Source organism: Sinohyriopsis cumingii, chromosome 1 (genome assembly GCF_028554795.1).
Source record: "Sinohyriopsis cumingii isolate HCF-2022 chromosome 1, ASM2855479v2, whole genome shotgun sequence".
Lineage (NCBI taxonomy): Eukaryota > Metazoa > Mollusca > Bivalvia > Unionida > Unionidae > Sinohyriopsis > Sinohyriopsis cumingii.
The window spans coordinates 164,862,625-164,885,981 of record NC_142961.1 but is presented as its reverse complement, the minus strand read 5'-3'; the positions used below and the strand labels follow the sequence as shown (position 1 = coordinate 164,885,981).

General features: G+C 35.7%; 1 protein-coding gene across 2 annotated transcripts in view; it reads left to right on the top strand.

The window, feature by feature from the left end:
* Window positions 1-12,998, top strand: part of LOC149808303 (retinol dehydrogenase 13-like) — a 43,242-nt gene extending 30,244 nt beyond the window's left edge. The window contains exons 4-7 of one of the 2 annotated variants that reach the window (XM_089975800.1): window positions 133-237; window positions 2,859-3,071; window positions 4,177-4,384; window positions 6,282-12,998. In XM_089975800.1, the coding sequence (XP_089831926.1) occupies window positions 133-237; window positions 2,859-3,071; window positions 4,177-4,384; window positions 6,282-6,393 (638 nt within the window). In that variant the 3' untranslated portion in view covers window positions 6,394-12,998. Of the gene's footprint in view, window positions 1-132; window positions 238-2,858; window positions 3,072-4,176; window positions 4,389-6,281 lie in introns of those variants that run through there. The other variant, XM_089975803.1, reaches the window with a different exon arrangement.
* The last annotated feature ends 10,359 nt before the right edge of the window (window positions 12,999-23,357 follow it).

Here is a 23,357-nt window from a genome sequence, read left to right as displayed (position 1 = left end):
AGAGTTTCCAAGTTCTGCTGTAAAAGATATTGTGTTCTGAAAAACCATTTTAGCATTCTTAGACTGTCCACTTTTGCATATTTATTGCAGTCATTATAGTTTCAAATATGATCTTTTATTTTGTAATTACAGAGGAAGAGAAACTTAACATACTTGTGAACAATGCTGGTGTCATGATGTGTCCATATGCTGAAACTGAAGACAAATTTGAGGAGCAGTTTCAAGTCAATTTCTTGAGTAATTAGGTTTTCATTAGTTACTGCATACAAGATACAGTTTCTCTTAATATTAGCCTTTAAGACAGTACATATTATTTGAAGCAAATTTACTGCCAGGTAAATCAATATTTAGTCACTTAAATGTGCAGGCAATAGAAATGAAAAATGAAATTTTAGCTCATCAGGACATGAGGCCAAGTGAGTTTAAGGTGTGGTCCCTATTTCACTGCAAATTACCCATTTGCAGTTGTTATTTACAACTTCTCAAAAAAATCTTGAATTTTTTATGATTTTGCAGTGATCATTACATACCTGCCATAACACAATGTCTTGCACATCATTGCAATTATTTCAACTCCCAAACCCTCTGACACGTTTTAAATGAATTATATTTTAAACTCCCAAACCCTCTGACACATTCATGTTTCAAATGAAGATATTTTAAACTCAAATCCTCCAACACATTCTTGTTTCAAAATGAATGATTTTTGGTAATCTTGGAGAGGAAAAAAAAACATCAGTATATAATCAGTCTGTAAACTGTCCTTGTGGCAGCTAGTACAGCAGATTATTACAGAGGCAGTTAAAAGGCAATGAAGTCGGGTATAAACAGCCACCATTTTACATATTATTTAACTAGGTGATCTGTCAAGTCCTTTGAAGACTGCTGTGGGGGATCTCATTTTGCAAGGCAGAGTTCACAAAGTGGAACAACTCCATTCATGTTATAGACAAATTAAAGAGATGGTAGATGAATGTTGACGAACAAAAGTTATTACATGTCATTGCCTTGACTGAGAATGTTTAAGCTGTCTGTATTAAAGATTATTGGCAAATTTTGCTCAGTGGCAGTGTTTCTATGAAGTTTGATTTTACTCCTTGTATAAATGCAAAGCATGGTCATTTCAGTTGTTGGACTAGTGTTCAAGCGTGATTCATTTTTGAAGATTATTCAGGAAGCAGAAAGCTATCAGCAAAGCAAGCAAAGCCCAGTAAATATAATTTCAGAACTCCTTTTTGACAGTTTTACTTTGCGAGGCACAGTAGCAAGGGGGAGCGTTTAATTCATTGTACATAAGATAACATATCAACATAAGTTATTTTGGAGTGTATGTGTGTCAAAATAGGATCACTACCAATATGAATTGAACATTTTGATTAGTTCTCTTTGTTATTATTCATTATCATGTTAAAATACTAACTATGCTTTTCAGGATGAGTTCTGCAATGAAAGAGATTGATTGAAAAGACAGCAAAAGGCACACTCATGTTTGTACTGTTTATTTGTGTTGATAAAGCATTGACACCCAAACTAGATGGAAGCATTTATTACAACTGAATTACCTGTAAAGCCCCTCTTAAACTTGAAAATTATGCCCTGCTCCCCCCCATCCTGGTCCAAATGAAATGGTCAGTCCCAGATTAGATATATGTTCATTTTTCTATTGAGACAAGCATATCTTGTGATCAAACTGTATCATAATGTTCTGACAATGCTAACATTATGGTTTGAATTTCTAATAATTTTATATAGGTTTATTAGAAAAGACAGCTTATTCTAATTTTCTAATTTGGAAGATGACATGCTTTTTGTTCACATGCACTGATCCCACTTGGGACCTCAAAACACCTTGGGTCTCAACCCCCTACCCACCCCCAAAACTGTCTGGGATTATGGCAGGGGTGTTATTATGGCATCAAGGCCTTTCAGATTTGTTATTTGGATGCAGATCCTTCATCCAATATGGCCAGCATAATAGAAATAAAAATACCTTTAAACAACTTCTTTTGAAGAAATATTCAATAGTATTTTACCAAAACGGACAGAAAGACATTTTGACATTAAGGTCTTTAATATACATTTTGGGGAAGAGATCGTTACGAATTCTAATACAAAACGATTGTGGCATGGTTCGTATAGTTTATACAGAGGATACTGATCAACCATCAAATATGGCCATCATTGCTAAAAATGAAAACATTTACACAACTTTATTTAAAACAAAAACAAATTGAACAGAACTTGCCAAAATTTGATGGAAAACATTCTGGCCTTTTGGTATCGGACAGATGGTGCTGATTTGTCATCAGGTATGGATGAAACAAGAAAACTTTAAATGATTGTTTTTGATGCATGCAGTCAAAAGTATAGGATGAAATTTCTACAGAAATCATCCTGCAGACCCAAATTTCTTTGCCCACTGTAATTGTATGTGGCTATTAGGCAAAATAGGTCAGTAGCTGATCGATCTTATGCCCATTATGGCCACATGTTTAAATGTCAGTGTCTGTTACAATATATTAAATTTGTCCTGTATAGAAAGATCATCAGATTTTACTTTTATAGGTCATAAATGTATGATTTATTCTATAAATTCTAATTGATAGACTTGTATAATGTACTTAGGTTGTATAAAAAAAAGATTGAATGTGCTTTAACAGTTATAATACATTCAAATTTGCAGTAGTAACTTTTTGTAATGGTCTTTGTTTCCATGTTTGTGGTAAAGTATACTATACATTGTAAGCAGCAGGAAGAGACATTTGTTTCTACAGTAACTGGCCACATTACACTTTATGGTGTCCCTTACACAAAGGACAGTCTTTGTCAATTGCTTCAGTACTTATTTATTCTTACAGGCCATGCCTTACTGACACATCTCCTGCTAGACTTACTAAAGAACTCCACTCCGTCTCGCATTATCAACACTACAGCAAATGCATTTAGTCTGGGTGAGATCGATTTTGAAGATGTCAACTTCAAGAGTCGTGAGTACAGTCCAGGAGTAGGATACTCCCAGAGTAAATTGGCTGTCATGGCCTTTAGTCTAGCCCTGAATCAGCATTTACAAGGTAAACAAAATTCAACATGATTATTCTTATGTTAAACTTTGATAGTATTTATTCAAGACATACATATATTTCCAACAATTACACAAGCTTTAAACACTGTAAATAAACCTTACTGATTGATGCATCATTGCTTTACCCACCATGGCAGTTTGAATAATCTTGTAATACAATTGTCCCTAGCATATAATGAATCATAAAATAACTAAGAAACAATGCAAATTAAATATACATAACAATTTAGTATGCAATCATTAGTTATAGAATACAGCCAGTTTGCCTCATTTAATTATATACCTACATTTTTAGATATAGTACAGAGTAGTTGCCTACCCTAATCTTTCAGCAAATTGACCAGTCTGGGTCTGTATTGATCAGAATTGTGTTTACGTCACACATGGGTTAGCCAGCCAATCTAGATATATAGGTTTTAGCCAGCCAATCTAGATATATAGGTTTTAAGTGGAAATGTACAAGTTTGTATTATTATGCTGTTTTGGTTATTGCATATGTGTAATATCTCAAAATGATATGACATGAGGATAATGCCAGAGGCATCAAAATTTAATATAGGTGATACTGAACTAACATTTTAAGGACTTTATTGAATAAGATGTCTCCAGATTTTTTAATAAGTAGAATCTTAATCAGAGCTTGTACAAGTTAGGAAATATGAAATGACCACTCATGCACAATCCAGTTTGGATCTGAATACCCATTTTCCCTGTATGTAGATAGGTATGTATGTATGTCTCTATATCTCTCTCTCTCTCTCTCTCTTATATATATATATATATATATATATATATATATATATATATATATATATATATATATATATATGTATATATATCGTGAGAGAAAGAGATTGAGAGGGTTTGATATCTGCCCAGGTTGGCTGCCTTTGCGTGTCCTTCCTTGGGAAAAGGCACTTACCTCCCATTTATCTTGGCATGATTTAGCCCATTAATGTGTTTAAAGTGTTGTTAAGACCAACAGCTTGCACACACACACAAATACATACACACACAGATATATATATATATATATATATATATATATATATATATATATATATTAGTTCCAACTTGCAGCATTTCCATTTCAGATACTGGTGTATCTGTGTATATTGTAAACCCAGGAGTTGTTAACACAAACCTTCATCGTCACATGCCATTCCGTCAGAATGCCTTCATCAGCTTGGGATTTTCTCCATTTTTCTGGTACCTGACCAAGGCCCCTGAAGATGGAGCACAGACCACCATTTACTGTGCCATATCTGAGAATCTGGAAAATGTTTCAGGGCAATACTACAAGTAAGTTTTTGTACAAATTGAGAAAATTTATGAAAATAATAACCCTAACCCCATTGGTCACTTATTGTAATAGGACTGGTCTTAAATGGCATCTAGTGTTGAAGAATTTTTTTTATCAGATAAGTAACATGAAGAGCTTATTATAATATTCTAGTCATCGTATTTAAATAAAGTGAATTCTTTTAACTAAGATTCAAAATAAAAAAGTAAGTATTAGTTTGCCAATATATCACACTATCTACTGACTTACATGTAAGTAATTTTTTATCTTATTGATAAGTATATCCTTGTTCTTTGGACAATGAATTAACTTATATATGGTGTAACTTCCCTAGACCACTTGGGATCAGTAATACTACTGGTTTTATAAATATAGCCAGTATACAGAGGATTGATTAGAAATAGAACAGGTTTTGGATGGACCAAATAAAAGTGACCAGTCTACAGAGGGACTAGTTCACTGAGGGTATATGGTCATGGTTACAGATAGGCTGGATTATGTAGGGGTCAGTTTATTAAGAAAGAACAGTTACCTATAGGCTTAGTTACATAGAAAATCAAATTACAAAGAAGCCAGTTTAAAGAGAAAGTTGGGTTACAGAGAGGTCAGTGTACAAAGGAGGCCACATTATGGGGCAGTTTACAGAAGCTAGGTTTCTGAGGGACCAGTTTACAGAGGTAGCTGGGTTAGAGAGGTTACATAGGGGCTAGTTTACAGAAGAAGTTAGGCTACAGAGGTATCATTGTACCAAGGGACTAGTGTACAAAAGAAGCTAGGCTACAGAAGGGTCAGTTTATAGAAGAAGCAGGGTTACAAGAGGGGTCTGTTTATTGAGATAGCTGGATTATAGAGTGGTATTTTAATGGTGAAAGCATAATTACATAGGTGCCATTGGAAGCCATGTTTCAGGAGGCCATCTTACTTAAGAAGCCCAGTTATGTTGGTGGGGTGGCCTCTTTATAGTTGTACCTGGGTTACAGAGGCACCATTTTGAGGAAGCAGAGTTATAGAGGGGTCAGTTCCCTAAGAAGGCTGGGTTACAGAGAGATCAGTTTACAGAGGAAGCTGGGTTACAGGGGATCATTTTGTGGAGAAGCCAAATTATAGGGAGACTTGTTAACAAAGAAAGCTAGATTACAAGAAGGCCAGTTTAAATAGGAAAGGCCAGGTTTGTGGGATGGTATGGGGAGCAAGTTTACAGGGAAAGCTGATTACAGCAGGCCAACTTCATGAATTAGGTCAAGTTACAGGGAGGCCAATTTACAAGGGAAGCCTGATTACATGGGGTCCAGTTTACAGAGGAAGCTGGTTTACAGGGGGTCACTGTATGGAAGAAGCCAGGTTACATGACAGCCAGCTTGCAAAGTAGCTATATTACAAGAAGGCATACTTATGAAAGAAGCCAGTTCAGATAGGAAGCTGGGTTACATTGGCGCTAGATTACAGAGGCCAGTTTACAAATGTAGATGGGTTCCAGAGAGATCAGCTTACAGAGAAAACTGGATTTCAGAATGGCCAGTTTACAGAGGAAGTTGGGTTTCAAGAGGCAGCCTAATGAGGAAGGCAGTATATAAGTGAGCTGGCTTACAGAGAAAGCTGGGTTAACAGAGTAAGCTGGAGCACAGAATGGCCAGTTTACAGAGGAAGTTGGGTTTCAAGAGACAGCCTTACAGAGAAAACTGTGTTACGGGATGGGGGAGAACAGTTAACAGAGGTAGCTGGATTACAGAGAGACCAGTTTACAGATGGGCTGGTTTATTGTTTCATTGTATTAGTTTACACATAAATCACTATATTTGTTTCTAACAATGATGTAGCCATTTGTTATTTAAACTTTTCCAAATTCTGTGGCATTTTTTGTACTAATTTGGTGAATCTCATTCTTTTGTTTTGAAGGGAATGTCAGAAAGAGAAGATTGACATGAATGTGGTGAAGACAGAATTACCAAGAAAAACTTGGGATGCAAGTTTGAATTGGCTTCATATTCAGAAGTTTGGGCATGTTTAGTAGATTTGGCACTTTGTTGTACTTCTTCATAGATGTACATTTTTTTCCTCCTGCATGAGGAACATATACACTTTTTGTCTCAAATAAGAAGCATAGACAAGACAAAATGCATCCATGGTATGTAATGGTGCGAGATAGGGAAATCTCACCTGCACATCAGAGTATGGGATAGAATAAAACTTTGTCAGGTAACTGCCAACAAAATCTGATCCCATGGGTGGGATTTCTTTATCCCATACCAATGCATACGATGGAATTTTTTTCTCTCATTTCTAATTAGAAAAGATTAGTGGAAAATAGGGTGCATATAGGGGATATAGAAAAGCTTTGCATCACTAAAGTGTATGTCAGTGTGGTCACGTAGGTACATTTATGCAAATTAAATTGAATATTCATTGTTTTTCTAAAATTAAATACAAAAGTAATTTAACAGTCTATTCAGTCCTTATTGTGGAATGCCCATCAAAAGACCTATAAGAAAAAAATTATTGATCACTACAGACTTTTACAATGGTTGTTCAGGTCAAGAAAGAGAACATCAGGTCTTTCATAATATATACTATGGTAGTATGAATCTGCATTCAATACATGGTATTTTCATTATGACATCAGAGCATGCAATATTCAATCCAGTTTGTACTGGATCATACCTTTTGGTTGACTCAATCCAAAAATGTCCATTCAATTTAATATGGATTTTAACAAATGGATATCTTGAGGTGTGTGATAATGACAGTCCAAGGGAATATGGATGTATGAGGATCCAAATGAAGTGAATACTTGCCATTTAAAGATAATGAGTAATCAAATTCTAAAAAGTGACACTCATGACTGAATTAGTTCTGAATACCCTCATGACCCATATGGCTTTTACTTTACACAGCACATATAAATTTTAGTTTATACCCATTTTCTTGTACAGTTATAACTTGTGTTTTTGTTCTGGAAAAATATTGCCATTATAAAAAATGCTAGAAATATTGCAGATATTCCTGATGTCATAAACATAATGATGTCATCTATAGTTCACTGAGTGTGAGATAGTCAAATCCACAACTTTCTCACAATGGCAGACTCTGTCACTGAGTGTGAGGTAGGCATATCCACAAGTTTCTCACATTGGCATAGTGTGTCACTGAGTGTGAGGAAGGCAAATCCACAACTTTCTCACTTTGTCAGACTGTGTCACACTTGAACATAATTAAGAGAATAGGTATCACTTTCCCAACAGTGTTGTCATTGTTGTTGGTATAGGAGTCAGTATCAGATTTTTGCATTTATCCTGACACTGTTGCATGTACTTATGAAACTCTATGCAACTATTCATCCATAAGGGTACCGCACAACACTGAAATTTTAAATAGGTCACTGTTACACTGTTTATGCTCTTATGACTTTGCAAGGCTTTTGGATTATGCATTGGCAGAGCAGGTGAACATAGGATTCCACAGAATTTTTGTTAAAATTATTTCTTCACGCATTATATATGGGTGGAGTGAAATACAATCAGCCATCATATTCCATGTTTAATCCGACAAGGGAGACAATTAAACCTAGGTGGAAGTCCTATGCCTACCATTTTGTTTTTACTGTGAACTTAGACCCATATCTGTCATTGCAGCAGAGTTTCTTGTTTTTTTTTATTACACACAAGTAAATACTGTACTTATTTCTTCATTATACACAAGTATGTACTGTTCTTATTTCTTTATTATACACAAGTAAATACTGTTCTTATTTGTTTATATATGGAAGTAAATACTGTACTTATTTGTTTATTATATACAAGTAAATACTGTATTTGTTTGTTTATTATACACAAGTAAATACTGTCCTTATTTGTTTATTATACACAAGTAAATACTGTACTTATTTGTTTATATATGGAAGTAAATACTATACTTATTTGTTTATTATACACAAGTAAATACTATACTTGTTTATTATACACAAGTAAATACTGTACTTATTTGTTTATATATGCAAGTAAATACTATATTTATTTGTTTATTATACGCAAGTAAATACTGAACTTATTTGTTTATATATGCAAGTAAATACTATACTTATTTGTTTATTATACATAAGTAAATACTGTACCTATACAGGACAGGGACATGATAAATATGTACTTTGTACACATGTAGCATGAGTTGTCTGTACAGAACAGGGACATGATAAATATGTACTTTGTACACATGTAGCCTGAGTTGTCTATACAGGACAGGTACATGATAAATATTTACTTTGTACACATGTAGCCTGAGTGTCTATACAGAACAGGGACATGATAAATATGTACTTTGTACACATGTAGCCTGAGTTGTCTATACAGGACAGGGACATGATAAATATGTACTTTGTACACTTGTGCCCTGAATGTCTATACAGGACAGGTACATGATAAATATTTACTTTGTACACATGTAGCCTGAGTGTCTATACAGGACAGGTACATGATAAATATTTACTTTGTACATTTGTACCTTGCATGTCTATGCAGGACAGGGACATAACAGATATGTGACTTGTAATATTAATGCCTTTATAATAGATGTATGTGTATCACATATCATCAATATTACATCATTTTTTTTTCTCCAATGACTAGTGAAACATCATGCCGAGACATCTGACTAGGAAAGGGCATGATATCATATATTGAATACCTTACTAAGATCAGTTTAATTTTTTTAAACTTTTTTAAAAAAAATTGTCTTTCATCTTTTTATAAACAAAATCTTACATTTGTGTTCTAAATGTGCAAAGTGTATGCAAAATATTCATTCTCTCACTTGTAAAAACAATTGTTAATATTGTTTTATAAATTTACAAGATGCAAAAACAAAATTTGATTTTTTTGGGATGTAGTGACAATAGATCTCTGAAATAAAGAGGTTGTCCTTAGTTTCTAAACATCAGGCGTTCTTGAAAAATATTCAACATTGACAGGTGTGTTTTGAAAAATATCCTACATTGTTTCATTATTTATGCAGTTATCTTTTGCTTACATCACCATTAACATGCATTTTCTCTCAAGAAATTGGAATAAAGTGTGTGGCAGACCTGCAAAGCAAGTGTCATCCATTATTCACACAAGTGAAATATCTAAAGTTGTTACAGCATTTGTGAAGCTGTACACCCAGCATGGTGTCTACAGTTAGCTTAACCCCATTGTAATGGCTTTGTTTTCCTGCAACTACCTCCAGCTTCAAGCATGATATCTCTGTTTAACTTGTAAGAAAGTATTTCATACATCATTTTGAACCACCCAGGTGAAGTTAGGCAACAAGGAACTATTTTTCTCACTCTGATGACTTTGTTGTGCATATTCTCTCTTTCATTACCTTAACATACAGACTTCAGACCTTGTGATATGATTTGGTTTTTTTGGCTCTACTGATCATAGACCAGAAGAATGATTTGTTGTCGGTCATCTGGCGTCCATCCACCTGTTAGCACAAGTTTGTTATCACTCTTCCTCCAAATGGAATTGCCTTGAAACATTACACACACTTTAATCTTTTGATCTAGTTGGTCCTAAATGAAAAGGGTGCTGCTGGGACATCCAAAATGTTAACAAGAGTAGCTGTTTTTGGAATACTTATCACTACTCCATCCGAATCAACTGACATATCAACATATAGTTTTCACTAAATCACTTGTCATATCTAGTCGGTCTTAAATGGAAGAGGTGCTGATCTCTGTCTAATATGGCAGCCATCTTGAAAATCTCATTATAGCTACTCCTTCCTGAATAGATAAGCTTATCAACATGGGGTTTCCACTGACAGACTTATTATGGTGTCTAGTTGGTCCCATGAAAATGGCGCTGATCTGTTGTTTAATATGGCAACCATCTTGAATATCCTTTTGCTATTTCTCATAAAGGGATAGTCCTATTAGCATTGGGTCTTCACTAAAAACTTGTGACGTCTAGTTGTTCCTGAATGAAAGTGTTGCCACTCTGATGTCAAAAATAACTGCCATGGTGGCCATGTTGAAAATATTTTTATTACTATTCCACCTGAATAGATGGTCCATCAAATGAGGTTTACACTATAAAATTTCTAATGATGTATATTTGGTCCTAAATGAAAATGGTGCCAATCTGATGTCCTATATGGCCACAACAATGGCCATCTTGAAAATCTTGTTATTAGTTCTCCACCTGAAAGAGAGGTCTTATCAATATTGGATTTCAACTAAAAGACTTCTAATGAAGTCTGTTTCATCCTCAGTGAAATTGGTGCAAATTGGACATCTAATATCACCACCAGGCTGCTTCTGGATGGAGGGTTGTATCAGGATGGGATTTTCACTAAAGATCCATGATGCCTAGCTCGTCCTAAAAGAACAATACCATGCTGATTTTAAAAATCTTGTTAACACAACATGACTTGAACAGAAAGTCATATTGATGTTATGTTTTCACCAGAAGACTTCTTGCAATGTTGGTTGTAAATAAAAATTGTCCCGATCTGACATCCAATATGGCCACCACAAAATCGTTGCAATCACTACTACTCCTGAATATTACTACACAAAACATATATACATATGCACACACGTGTATGCACACATGCAAACACCCACCTGTGTGTGTGTGTGTGTACATATAGAATAAGATTCCTAATCATATCAATTCACACAGAATATAATTTTGTATGGTACTGTTAACTGACTTACATTATGTTTGAAAGAAATCGGAACATCTTGATTAGTGCCATTGTCTTCTACACTTTGATGAAGTATATAGCTGGGTGTACCTGAGCTTTGAGAGAGGGAGAGGTCTTATATATTTAGGTGCTATGTGACTTGTGCCTGTGAATGTCCATATCATGTATTGACTGAATGTTCATGTCATGTACTGACTGCATGAATGTCCATGTCATGTACTGACTGAATGTTCATGTCATGTACTGACTGTGAATGTCCATGTCATGTACCGACTGAGTGTTCATTTCATGTACTGACTGTGAATGTCCATGTCATGTACTGGCTGAATGTCCATGTCATGTACTGTGTGGATGTCATGTACTGACTGTGAATGTCCATGTCATGTACTGACTGAATGTCCATGTCATGTACTGACTGTGAAGGTCCATGTCATGTACTGACTGTGAATGTCCATGTCATGTACTGACTGTGAATGTCCATGTCCTGTACTGACTGTGAATGTCCATGTCATGTACTGACTGTGAAAGTCCATGTCATGTACTGACTGTGAATGTCCATGTCATGTACTGACTGTGAATGTCCATGTCATGTACTGACTGTGAAAGTCCATGTCATGTACTGACTGTGAATGTCCATGTCATGTACTGACTGTGAATGTCCATGTCCTGTACTGACTGTGAATGTCTATGTCATGTACTGACTGTGAATGTCCATGTCATGTACTGACTGTGAATGTCCATGTCCTGTACTGACTGTGAATGTCCATGTCATGTACTGACTGTGAAAGTCCATGTCATGTACTGACTGTGAATGTCCATGTCATGTACTGACTGTGAATGTCCATGTCATGTACTGACTGTGAAAGTCCATGTCATGTACTGACTGTGAAAGTCCATGTCATGTACTGACTCTGTGAATGTCCATGTCATGTACTGATTGAATGTCCATGTCATGTACTGACTGTGAATGTCCATGTCATGTAAGATCATGTTCTTAATACAGCTTTGCTTTGACTATATTAACTCTAATGCTATATCCCTATGTTAACCCTAATGTTATATCCCTGACTATGTTAACCCTAATGTTATATCCCTATGTTAACCCTAATGTTATATACCTGACTATATTAACCCTAATGTTATATCCCTGACTATATTAACCCTAATGTTATATCCCTAACTATATTAGGTTAACATAATAGGTTAATATTATTATGGAAGGGAAGATGATATTTAAAGAAGATTCATTAATCAAGATAGCTTTTTTATAGTGTTTTGTTCAGTTACATATATCAGTGGTTCCTATCTTCAGGTGGCAAACCAAATCAGGGTGCCAATCCAAACCAGGGTGCCCAGCTTCAGCTGGCAAACCAAATAATGGTGCCTAGCCTCATCTGGCAACCCAAATCAGGGTGTCCACCCTCAGCTGGCAACCCAAATAAGGGTGCCCAACCTCAGCTGGCAACCCAAATAAGGGTGCCCAACCTCAGCTGGCAACCCAAATAAGGGTGCCCAGCCTCAGTTGGCAACCCAGATCAAGGTCATGGAGCCCTTCAGTATGATGCAAAGGGTGATCCAGATTTGTTTTAAAACATTAGCTCAAGGGTAGGGAGGTGATGTTGGTGGCCAGTTTAGGGCCACAGCAAAACAAGGTTGGGAACAAGTGGTTTTCAGGTACGAACATGTGCACAAGTAGACTTGTATTCAGTGTATACCATACGGAAATCATTTATCAATATAAATTATGTTGGATGCAGTACTATATCATGATTGTATTTTGCATGTTGATATTGCTTTTTCGTCATACTGACAGGTGGTAACTTTGTGCTTGTACATATTATAGATCTAAGAAGGAAATAGATGTTACTATGTAACACTTTTCCTAGGCATAACAATAAAATATTTGATGTGGTAATTTACCATTGATCTGGTTTTGTATGTTCCATTTTTTATTTATTTTATTGAATATATGAATCACAAACAAACATGAGTGAATAATGTCACAATGTTTGAAAATTCAACACTTTTATGTATAAAAGGCAGGATACATACAGAAAATGTGCACTGTAGCCTATCAAACTTAAAACTTACTCCCAACATCAAGTATTTGATATATACATGAAGGATTTAACCTTTGCTTTAATAGTCATTGACCAGAATACCTTATCCAGTGGCCTTGCGTCCACTCTATCACCTGATGCCCAGGTTTATTACAGCTGCTCCTCTTAAACTACTCGGAGGATTGCCATGGAACTTTACAAATACATTTATCCCATGGTCTAGTTGGTCATAAATGAAAATGGTGCCTATTGAACACACTGTATGGCAACCATGGCAGTCATCTTGAAAATCTTGTCATCACTATTTCTTTTGAACTGACGGTCATATTAAATTGGGGTTTTCACTGAAAGACTTTTTATTTAGTTGTTGGTAAATGAAAAGGGTACCTCTCAGATATCCAATATGGTTGTCATGCTGGTGTAAATTTTGTCATGACTGAATCAATTCTTATATTGAGATGGGACTTTAACTAAGTGACTAATTATGATGCCTGGTTGTTTGTTGATAATAATGGTGCTCCTCAGGCATCCCCTATAGCATCCTGAAACTCTTGTCTCTACTGTACCTGAATGGATGGTTACATCAACATCAGGTTTTCATTACAAGACTTTGTATAATAGATAGTTGGTCCTAAATGAAAATGGTGATGATCTGACAGTCAATATAGCCACCATGGTATCCATCTTGATAATCTTGTTATCACTACTTCTTAATGCTTGTTCTAAATGGAAATGGTGCCTGTTGGAGAATCCTTTGGATATCCAATATGACCACTATGGCAGTCATTTTTAAAATCTTGTTATTGCTACTCATCTCAAACAGCTGGTCATATCAACATGGGGTTTTCACTTATATACTTAATATGATACTCTGTTGGTCTTGTACAAAAATGGTACTTATCTGACATCTGTTATATATATATATATATATATATATATATATATATATATATATATATATATATATATTAATCTGTATTGCCTGTTAGTTTTTCTCAATAATTATATGTTAAGTACCGGTATGTATAGATTTTGCAATTCACCTTTGTCCAAATTCAAGTTGATGGCCTACCTGACCAGTGATATTTATTTTGTAAACAACGTAATACATATCTAATATGTCTCTATGATTATACATTAAATATTCAGATTTTTAATTGTGGTAAACATGTTTGCTTCTGTTTGAATGTAGGATATTAGTTTTTCACTTGGAAATTCCTAAACTTGCTGACAACTTTGAATGGTTTGAAGAGGAGACTGACCTACATCCTGGCACTGTTATTGTGTCTTGGCTTTTTATATCAGCGTTGTTTACTTGAAAAAGTACTCATTTTTGTCTTAACATCCGAAGTAGAATCTGTCTTATTGTTGTGTTCACTTTTAATTTGGGTGTATTTAATTATTCAAATTATTATTCACTGGAATTACAAGGTACTTAATAATATTCTTGGACACAAACATTGATTTGGAATGATAGTGAATTCAGTTGAGGAAATTTGTTATTACATTATTGTGATACATCAAAAGACTGTCGCCATATTCCAGGCCATTAGCACATTAACACATTTGAGACTACAAGCACATCAACAAATTCAGTATTCAAATTTATTTGGAAAACCACTGGAATTCAGTTAGAATTCTATACATTTGGACTTCTGAATAGAAATTTTAGGACTGTTTGGGATTTAATTCAACATACTTTAAGTTCTTTTTAAATTTTGACTTTGTATTCTAGGGAAATAAATTATTTGTTGAATTTTACAAAACGTTTTTTTTTTTTTACTCTTTAACAATAATACTAAAGTTAGCCCTAAATGAAAATGGTATTCCTTTTACATCCAATATGACTGCCACAAAAGACATTTTTTCAAATTACTAATCATTCTAAAGAGATAGTTATATCTACATGCAGTTTTCACTAAAAGGTTTATGATATCTGAACTGCTAACTCGTTTTGCAGTCATCTTGAGTTTTATGTCCAAAGAGCTGATCTAATGGGTACTCTGAGGGACCTTAACTTGAGTGCATATCAGTGACATGAATTGGCCTGTACTGATGGATTGAAAGAAAGACAAAATTAAAAAAATTAGCCTCAAAACAATACCAACCTGTCACATTTTATCCATAGTATCAAGTTGAAGGTGAAAGGTTTTGATAACATTATGTTTTGAACATCTTCATCTTCCAATTAAGTGCTAGGCACATATGCAGGCATAGTCGCACTGTGTTGAACTATGTACATGTGTGAAGGAAGGCTCATGTACAAGCTAAAAACAGGTTAAAATAACACACAAAGCACACACTAAGACATGGGGCCGAAATCGCCATGGTAGACGTTATATATTTAAGTGGAAGGCATTGTAATGGCTATCGCTGGCAAGCAGTTCTGAAGACGGATGCCTGTCGGGATTAAGGAACTCCAACATACGTCCACGGAACAGTAATTGTACCCTATAGGTGGCGCTATACAGTTTCGCATTTTGCATAGGGTTAGGATTTTAAAGAAAAAGAATGTCCCCGGCTTTCCTCACTGGTTATACTGGCTATTTAAAAAAGACCTTGTATATCTTAGGTATAATGCAAAGAACCTTTAATTCCCTTTATTTTGGTGTATGATTGATGGGTGTACTATGGGTTATAGAGTATACAGCTTGGCCTTACTTCAAATGTGCACCTTTCAAAAAAGTGCTAGCTCTGCTTGGTCATTTTCACTTCCTGAACTTCAGAGGTAAATTGTATAAAAAAGAGCCGATAACTTTTATTACATTTTATATATTTGGTAATTCATTCATTGCACTTTCAGAAGCTGGTATTGTCTAGTCTGGCAAAATTCATTTTCCCTATTTTAATAGCTGCTATGTATAGTGCACTTTAGACTGATTCAGACTGATTTTTTAACACAAGGGAGCAGTCATTTTAGTTAGCAGTGTGCTTAAATCGTGTAAAATCTCCAAAAGTACAATATCCAAAAGAAATATCATCCACATTACATTAATGTAGCATAGAGGTATGCAAACATTCTCTCCACTGTGCATGTTTTAAATGCGAACTACTTCACCTTACATACGTCACTCTCTCAAAAGTACATATTATCTGGTGAGCGCCACCATAGCTGTTGGCATGGCCTCTGGTTGATGCTTCTGTGGTGATCAAGTACCCTGTTATTGGTATTTCAACCAGTTGATGAATGATCCAGCACATCAAGATGACCTTGTTCTGTTGATGTCTGCTTCTCAAGTCTTCCCACTGAAGGTCCTCCAGTATATTTGCCAGCTTATGGACTCTTTCTAGTTTGGCTGCATTGGTTTTGGAGTGTAGGTCATATACTGTAGAAGTGAAGTGTGAGCTGTGGGCGTCGTATGAGCATCTTGTAGTAGCAAGCCTTGATGTGTTTTGGACAGGATGACATGTTCCTTTGCAGAAAAGATGCATGATTGTCTTTTTTGGTCATCAAGTCTCTGTGGAAGCTCAAGGATATTTTGTAGCAGCAGAGGGGGTGAACAGACCTTTGCCTGAAAGGCGTCGAAACGTCGAAAATAAACCCTCCTACGAACGATTGAAAAATAAAAAGCGTCGACACTTTACTGAGAAAAATCTTGGAATTTTTCTAATTAATATTACTCCATTGTCGTTGGTGATTTTTTTCTAGTTTATTATGCATGCTGTTTACGCAATTACGCCTTCACTGAGGTCATCACCCCCTCTGCTGCTATTAATTTATCCAAATATTTTATCAAGTCCAATACGATATCTTGTTCTAGGATCGTGTAAATTTATTGTTATAAACCCATGCGGAGTAGCTTGCCCTGTGAAAAGAAATTTCTGAATTTAATTATATCCATGTCACCGCTGCACCAGGTTTGATGAATATTTCGCAACATATGTGTGTCTACGCCATTAAACACAACTAAAATATTACAGTTATCTCTGATCACTTTTGGTATCTGTGTGTATCGTTGAGTAACATAAATAATGTCGGTATTTTTATGTCTACCTCGAGAAAAAATCCTGGCTGGGTTTGATTGTTTGTCCAGCATCACATCGTCGTATACAACTAAATTATTAATAAGTCCATCTATGGAATCAACTGATGGTGCTTCATCAATATCGGTTATAAACTCGATAACGTCGTTAGCGTTTTCATTAAAATCCTTAAGTACATTATAACATCGCTGATCATCAACTGACGGGGCTACCAAATATAATTTATCCCATTTTAACCATCTCATTATAAGGTTAAGTAACAGCTGTGTCTTTCCACTTCCAGATGGTCCTATTATTATCATTCTGATGGAATTTGGTAACGCAGGATGGTGCTTGACAGGTTCTTGTTTTCTTGTCGCTGAGAAATCAATTATATCCATGTTGTATAAAATATATATGAATTTATATTGCTTACGTTGTAAAGTTAAAACTCCAACTACTGATTTAGCTACAGTTATAACAAAAAATAAAAAAATAGCATACGGTGGAAAATGTTCTATATGCGGTAGAAAGAAATTTTCGTTTTTATCTAATAAGCGCGGTGGTGATATTGCAAATTTGATGTCAAAGTTTCCAGGTGCTCCATGGGCTAAATACAGCGGAGAAAAACATCTACCAGGATATAATTATTGTGGTCCTGGTACTCGACTCGATATCAGGCTTGATAATCAGGATCAACCAAAACCAGGCGAGGAACCAGTAAACGCTATTGATCGTGCTTGTCATGTTCATGATGTAGCTTATAAAAGTCAAAATCTACAAGATAGACATATTGCAGATGTGAAATTAATTCATGCATTAAATTCCATAAAAAATAAAAATATTAGAGAGTCATTAGCTAATTGGTTAGTAAGATCCGCGATGAAAGGTAAATTAGCGCTAGGGGCTGGTAATATATAAATGGAATCGATTTATTATTCACCAATCGGATACTGGAAGGGTAAAGCAGCAATTGGTAAACTCGCTGATGCAGCAGCGGTTAAACATTCTACTGCTAAAGCGTGGTTGTCCAGGCAGGCAATATGGCAAATTTATCTACCACGTCCTAAGCAAATTCGATTTGCTCATTTTAGTGTCAGTGTTCCTAATGAGGTTCATCAAGCTGATATTCTGTTTTTACCACATGATACTGTACGTAGAAAAACGTACAAATACGCGCTCACTGTTGTTGATGTTGCAAGTAGATATAAAGATGCAGAACCGTTAACGACTAAAACAGCAACTGAGGTAGCCGACGCGTTTAAACGAATTTATCAACGAGGTGGTGGATCACAAGGTGGTCTACGATGGCCACAGCTACTACAGGTTGATCCTGGCAAGGAATTTCTTGGTCCAGTATCATCGTTGATGAAACAACATAATACCAAAATATGACGAGGACATACTGCAATTCATCGTGATCAGGCAATTGTTGAGCGATTTAATCGAACACTTGCCGAGCGGTTATTTGGATATCAGTACGCGAAGGAATTTATTCAGGATACGAGATCTCGTGAATGGGTGGCAAGATTACCAAACGTGATAGCTGCATTAAATGATGAGATTACTAGAACGACCAACATGAAACCCACTAGCGCAATTACGAAAAAAAATATACCAACACAACGAAAAGATGTTGAAAAACAGAAAATATTGGGTGATGTCACAGTCAGGTATTTATATGAGCCTGGTGAACTTGAAGGTGGTAAAGCGAGAGCGACTGATCCTATTTGGAGTGTTACCACACACAAAATATCCACCGTGACAAGATCCTCAGGTAGACCTGCAATCTACAGATTAGATTCAGATGCTCCTCAACGTGGATTTACACGTGAACAACTACAAATAATCCCCACGGATACACAACTACCACCGCGATCACGTAACTAGCACTAGCGCCTCTACGTCGATTACATTCAAGACAGGTCAACATTATATTTTCTCGTGTATGACCAAGATTGTTATTTTTTCTATCTACGGTAAATTTTTCAGATACCGCCATAGCATTATACAATTACAACTTGCGCAATGATTATTATGTTGTTGTTTCAGCGCATTAATAAAATCAACATAAAGATCAAAATTGCGTTTATTTTTTTTATCGCACTGTTCATAACCAGATAATTTTTTTCTTATTATATCGCTTTGACATTCGTCAATATCATCACTAATCACTGACGAGTCCATGACGATTCGTCTCAATTGAGATATTTTTCTAACTCGAGACACTGCGAGATAAACCAAGTTCGACCATTCGATGTGATCATCAACGATCCAAACAACTGTATCAGTAATAGTTAATCCCTGAGATGAATGAATCGTCATCGCGTATCCAAGCGTCCACGGGGATTTATCAGCACGTAGAGCATCTTCAACAACATCAACATCAACTGCAACAATATCATTCAATACAAGATTCTGTTTTCCTCTTGACTCTCCTGGTATATCAACGTCGATATTTTGCCGTCGCGTATCTGCTGGTCGATAACATAACGGAACTGACAACGTTGGAAACTTTTCTCGTTGTAACTGAAACAATTCCCGTTGAAGTTTATCACGAACTATCTTTCTGCTTGCAACTATCAAATCGTTTGGTCGCCACGTTTGCAGAAAGTCTTTCATGGGTGTTTCTGAAATTATTTCACGCATTATTTCACACTGAATTTTATTCGGTTGTAGTCTGATTAATTTTTTAAATTCCTTCAACGCTGCATCAAGTGCTCTATGATCATCAGATACTTCTTCAGCGTGGTCAACGAAATTTTTCAGCCAATCATGTGGAGATGGTCCAGCTACGGGTGGTGGTTGACCATGATCGCCGCACATTATCACGGCAGTATTTCTTGTTAACAACCAATCAAGAAATGTTTTTAATGTTTCTAGCGGTACAGTGCATATCTCATCCCATATTATGATCCTTGGAATGTATTTCTCTCCCATCCTTAAAGATGTCCATGCATCACCCTTCCATCGAAAAAAGCTGTGATAAGTACAGGAATTAACACCGCGTTGTTTCATCTCTCTCGCTAGTCTATGTGTAGGTGTTAGTACAATCATATCTGAATTCTGAAATAGTTCGATAGCTCGAGTGGTTTTACCAGAACCGCCAGGTCCGTTTAGATAAACTGTTTTGTGTCTGGTTATTGGATCGTATACCGATGGTAACAACGAAGTTGTCAACGTTTGACATTTTTTACAGTAAATATCTTTAACCGCAACATCAGCGGATTCGGAATAATCGAGCATATATTCATTCTTTATTCTCCACGAACCCCACGATGTGTTTAATCCTTCTAACAGTGTTGAATGTTTTTTATTTATATAAAACGAATCAGTAGCAACTCTGACGGCATGCGCAGAAACCTTATTTATCATCGATAATAGATTTATTGAAACATACGCGAGCATCGATGATCTTAAATGAGTATACTGAGGTGACTCACCGTCCATGTAGCTCACAATTGTACCTAGTTTATTTCCATTTGACAAGAAAACTGTTTCTCGACTTATAAACGTGTTCTTGTTTTCGTTGTATCAACGATTATAAAATCTAACTCAGTATCGTCCATGATCAATATTGCACAATGTCGTCTGTGATCATATGCCGCTCCTTGTGTAAACTTGCCAATTATTTTTCTACCAAGATCCTTCGAATCGGTTTCGTCCGAATGTGGTAACCAAACCTCGGTTTGTTTTCGATATGATATAATTGCTTCACTTATAATCAACCGTGTTAATATCGTATAATCAAGCATATACCGCAATAGTACTATTGGTGTCCACATTTTTTCTGAAAAATGTTTTCCAAACCAAACATAACAAATTGGATGAAGTCCTTTAGACATTTCGAATGACTCGATACGAGTGAATCCAGTTAGGTCAAAATCCGGTAATGGTCCATTTATTGATACTCGCGTCATTTCATGCGTCGGATGACCGAATCGCTCAAAATACACAGAACAATCTCCGTATCCAAGAAAACTTCCGGGATAACACGCAACCATATCAACTGAAATAACATCTCTGTGATCGTATTTAGTATTCCACAATCCGCCGTGTCCATATTCGACACAACTAGATACTATGTCATTGAGAAAATCAAACCGAGTTGGTTTCCACGAATTTTTCTCTCTAGCAAAATGAGCCGCAACTGACGGAATAGTAAAACAGCTACTCAATAATTCGTCAGCGTCATCAGTATATTGCAGTGCAAGATTTTTCATTTTCTCGTGAAGAAGATCTGTTCGATAAATAACGCCATTTGGTCTCACAAACTGATCAAATTTCATATCTGATTCGTCGTTAGAACTCTGAAATAACCATACTGACACAGGATCGTTTTTACTTATTTCGTTAATAAAATCAAACATACCTCCGGAATAACATTTAACAGTTCGATTTCGTGGAAACACTGTTACTGCGTTAGTCCACGCGTGTGCGTTATGATCAATAATTGTAATTGAGGCTCCTTTTGATTTATATTTTGATTCATACAAAATCTCCCCTGTTATCGTCGCTAAGGTTATTGGAAATTTTAATATTTTTCCTAACCCAGCTACATCTTTGATAGACGCACCGGTATCTTTAACCATATCTCCCCACGTGTTTATTATTTTACGTCTTTTATCCGTTAGACCGTTTCCACGGGCCGCATTTGTAAAATATTCTGTTACTCGTTCAGCCACACAATTTATTTTTGAAAGTTTCATCGGTGATAGTTTATCAACGCTGGGTTTTTCATTTAACACATAGATTCCATAAATAACCGCGGTCACGGGATATGCTCGTTCATAATACGGTTTGTCAATGCCAGTCAATAGACCTGGTTTGGAATTTCTACTTAGTACGACAGTTTTTTTATTGCCGTGGACAGGATCATATTTGTCACGGATAATCCAATCATCTGTTTCTGTCAACACGACGAATTTTATTCTGAAAAGATACTTGCGATTATCAAGATAGTTAATGATAGTTGCTGCTCGTTTGTCGTTCATCATAGCGTTAACGATATTTTTGTTGCGTATAATCTTGAACGTTGACCAGACATGAGATGCACCATCTGTGTGAAATTCTTTCTTGGAGTCGTGAATTTTATTAATCAAACCTCTGTTTTTCGGATCAACCAAATATTTCATCGGTAAGTCTGAGGATATTCTGTCAAGATTAAATCTATTTCCACCTGAGGGTTTTATTCGGGATAATCTATCGAATTCGTTCATATATATCAAACAAATATTTAAATAAAGAATATATGTATACAATGTCTCAATGCAAATGGCTCATGGTGGGTTCAGTAAATCGATGCAATAAATCCTGTAGAGGTGAATTTTGTTGGATGCACTTACAGGGCATACGGCGGGGGAGTCTAGGACCAATACCATGTCTGCAGTGTGGTGTTGGAGTGCGAGGCAAAACAGAATTATGCGGAAAGTGCGGTGGTAAACGATACAGAGAACTTAAAAGATATTATGACAAAAAAAATAATAATAGTGAAAATGCTATAAAATCCGTGGAGGATTATATATCAAGATTTCACACAAACAATGATTTAAACAAATAATATTATTATAATGGAGCAAAGTAAATTTATCCCACATCCTGTCATAACAAACTATGAATCAAATATTAATGGTGTCATCAGAAATTGCAGGTTGAAGAGACCAGTTGGTTATATTAATAATACTGGTTATCTAATGTTCACATGCGAGGGAGAAAAGAAACATTATTTATGTAATAGATTTACGTATGAATGTTTCTTCGGAGTGATCAAAGACGGTCTTGTGATCGATCACATTGACGGGAACGCTCAAAACAATAATTTATCCAATTTACAAGCTATCTCTCACAGCGTGAACTGTGCACGTGGTAATACAGGAAGATGTAAGACAGTTTCTAGAAGGGCGGTAAATTCCACAAACACAGAAACTGGCGAAGTAATTATATTTCGTTCGATGTGTGCTGCTGCGAAATATTTTGATATTAACCCGCATTCAGTACAAAAAGTAGCGGAAAATATATATAAAACCGCTTTATCGAAAAAATATAAACAGAAAATCACCTTTCAGGATTGTTAACTATCATCACCACCTCGAATTAATTTTTTAAATTTATGTCATAGTATTTCCCCCATACACTACTTATTTTTTGACTCATGAAGGGAGGTAATTTTATGGTCATAATTATTTCGGTTTCTAACTTACAAAAATATGCAGTTCGTGTATTTTTCTGTTCTATTCGTGAAACATTTAGAACAACAGAGCAT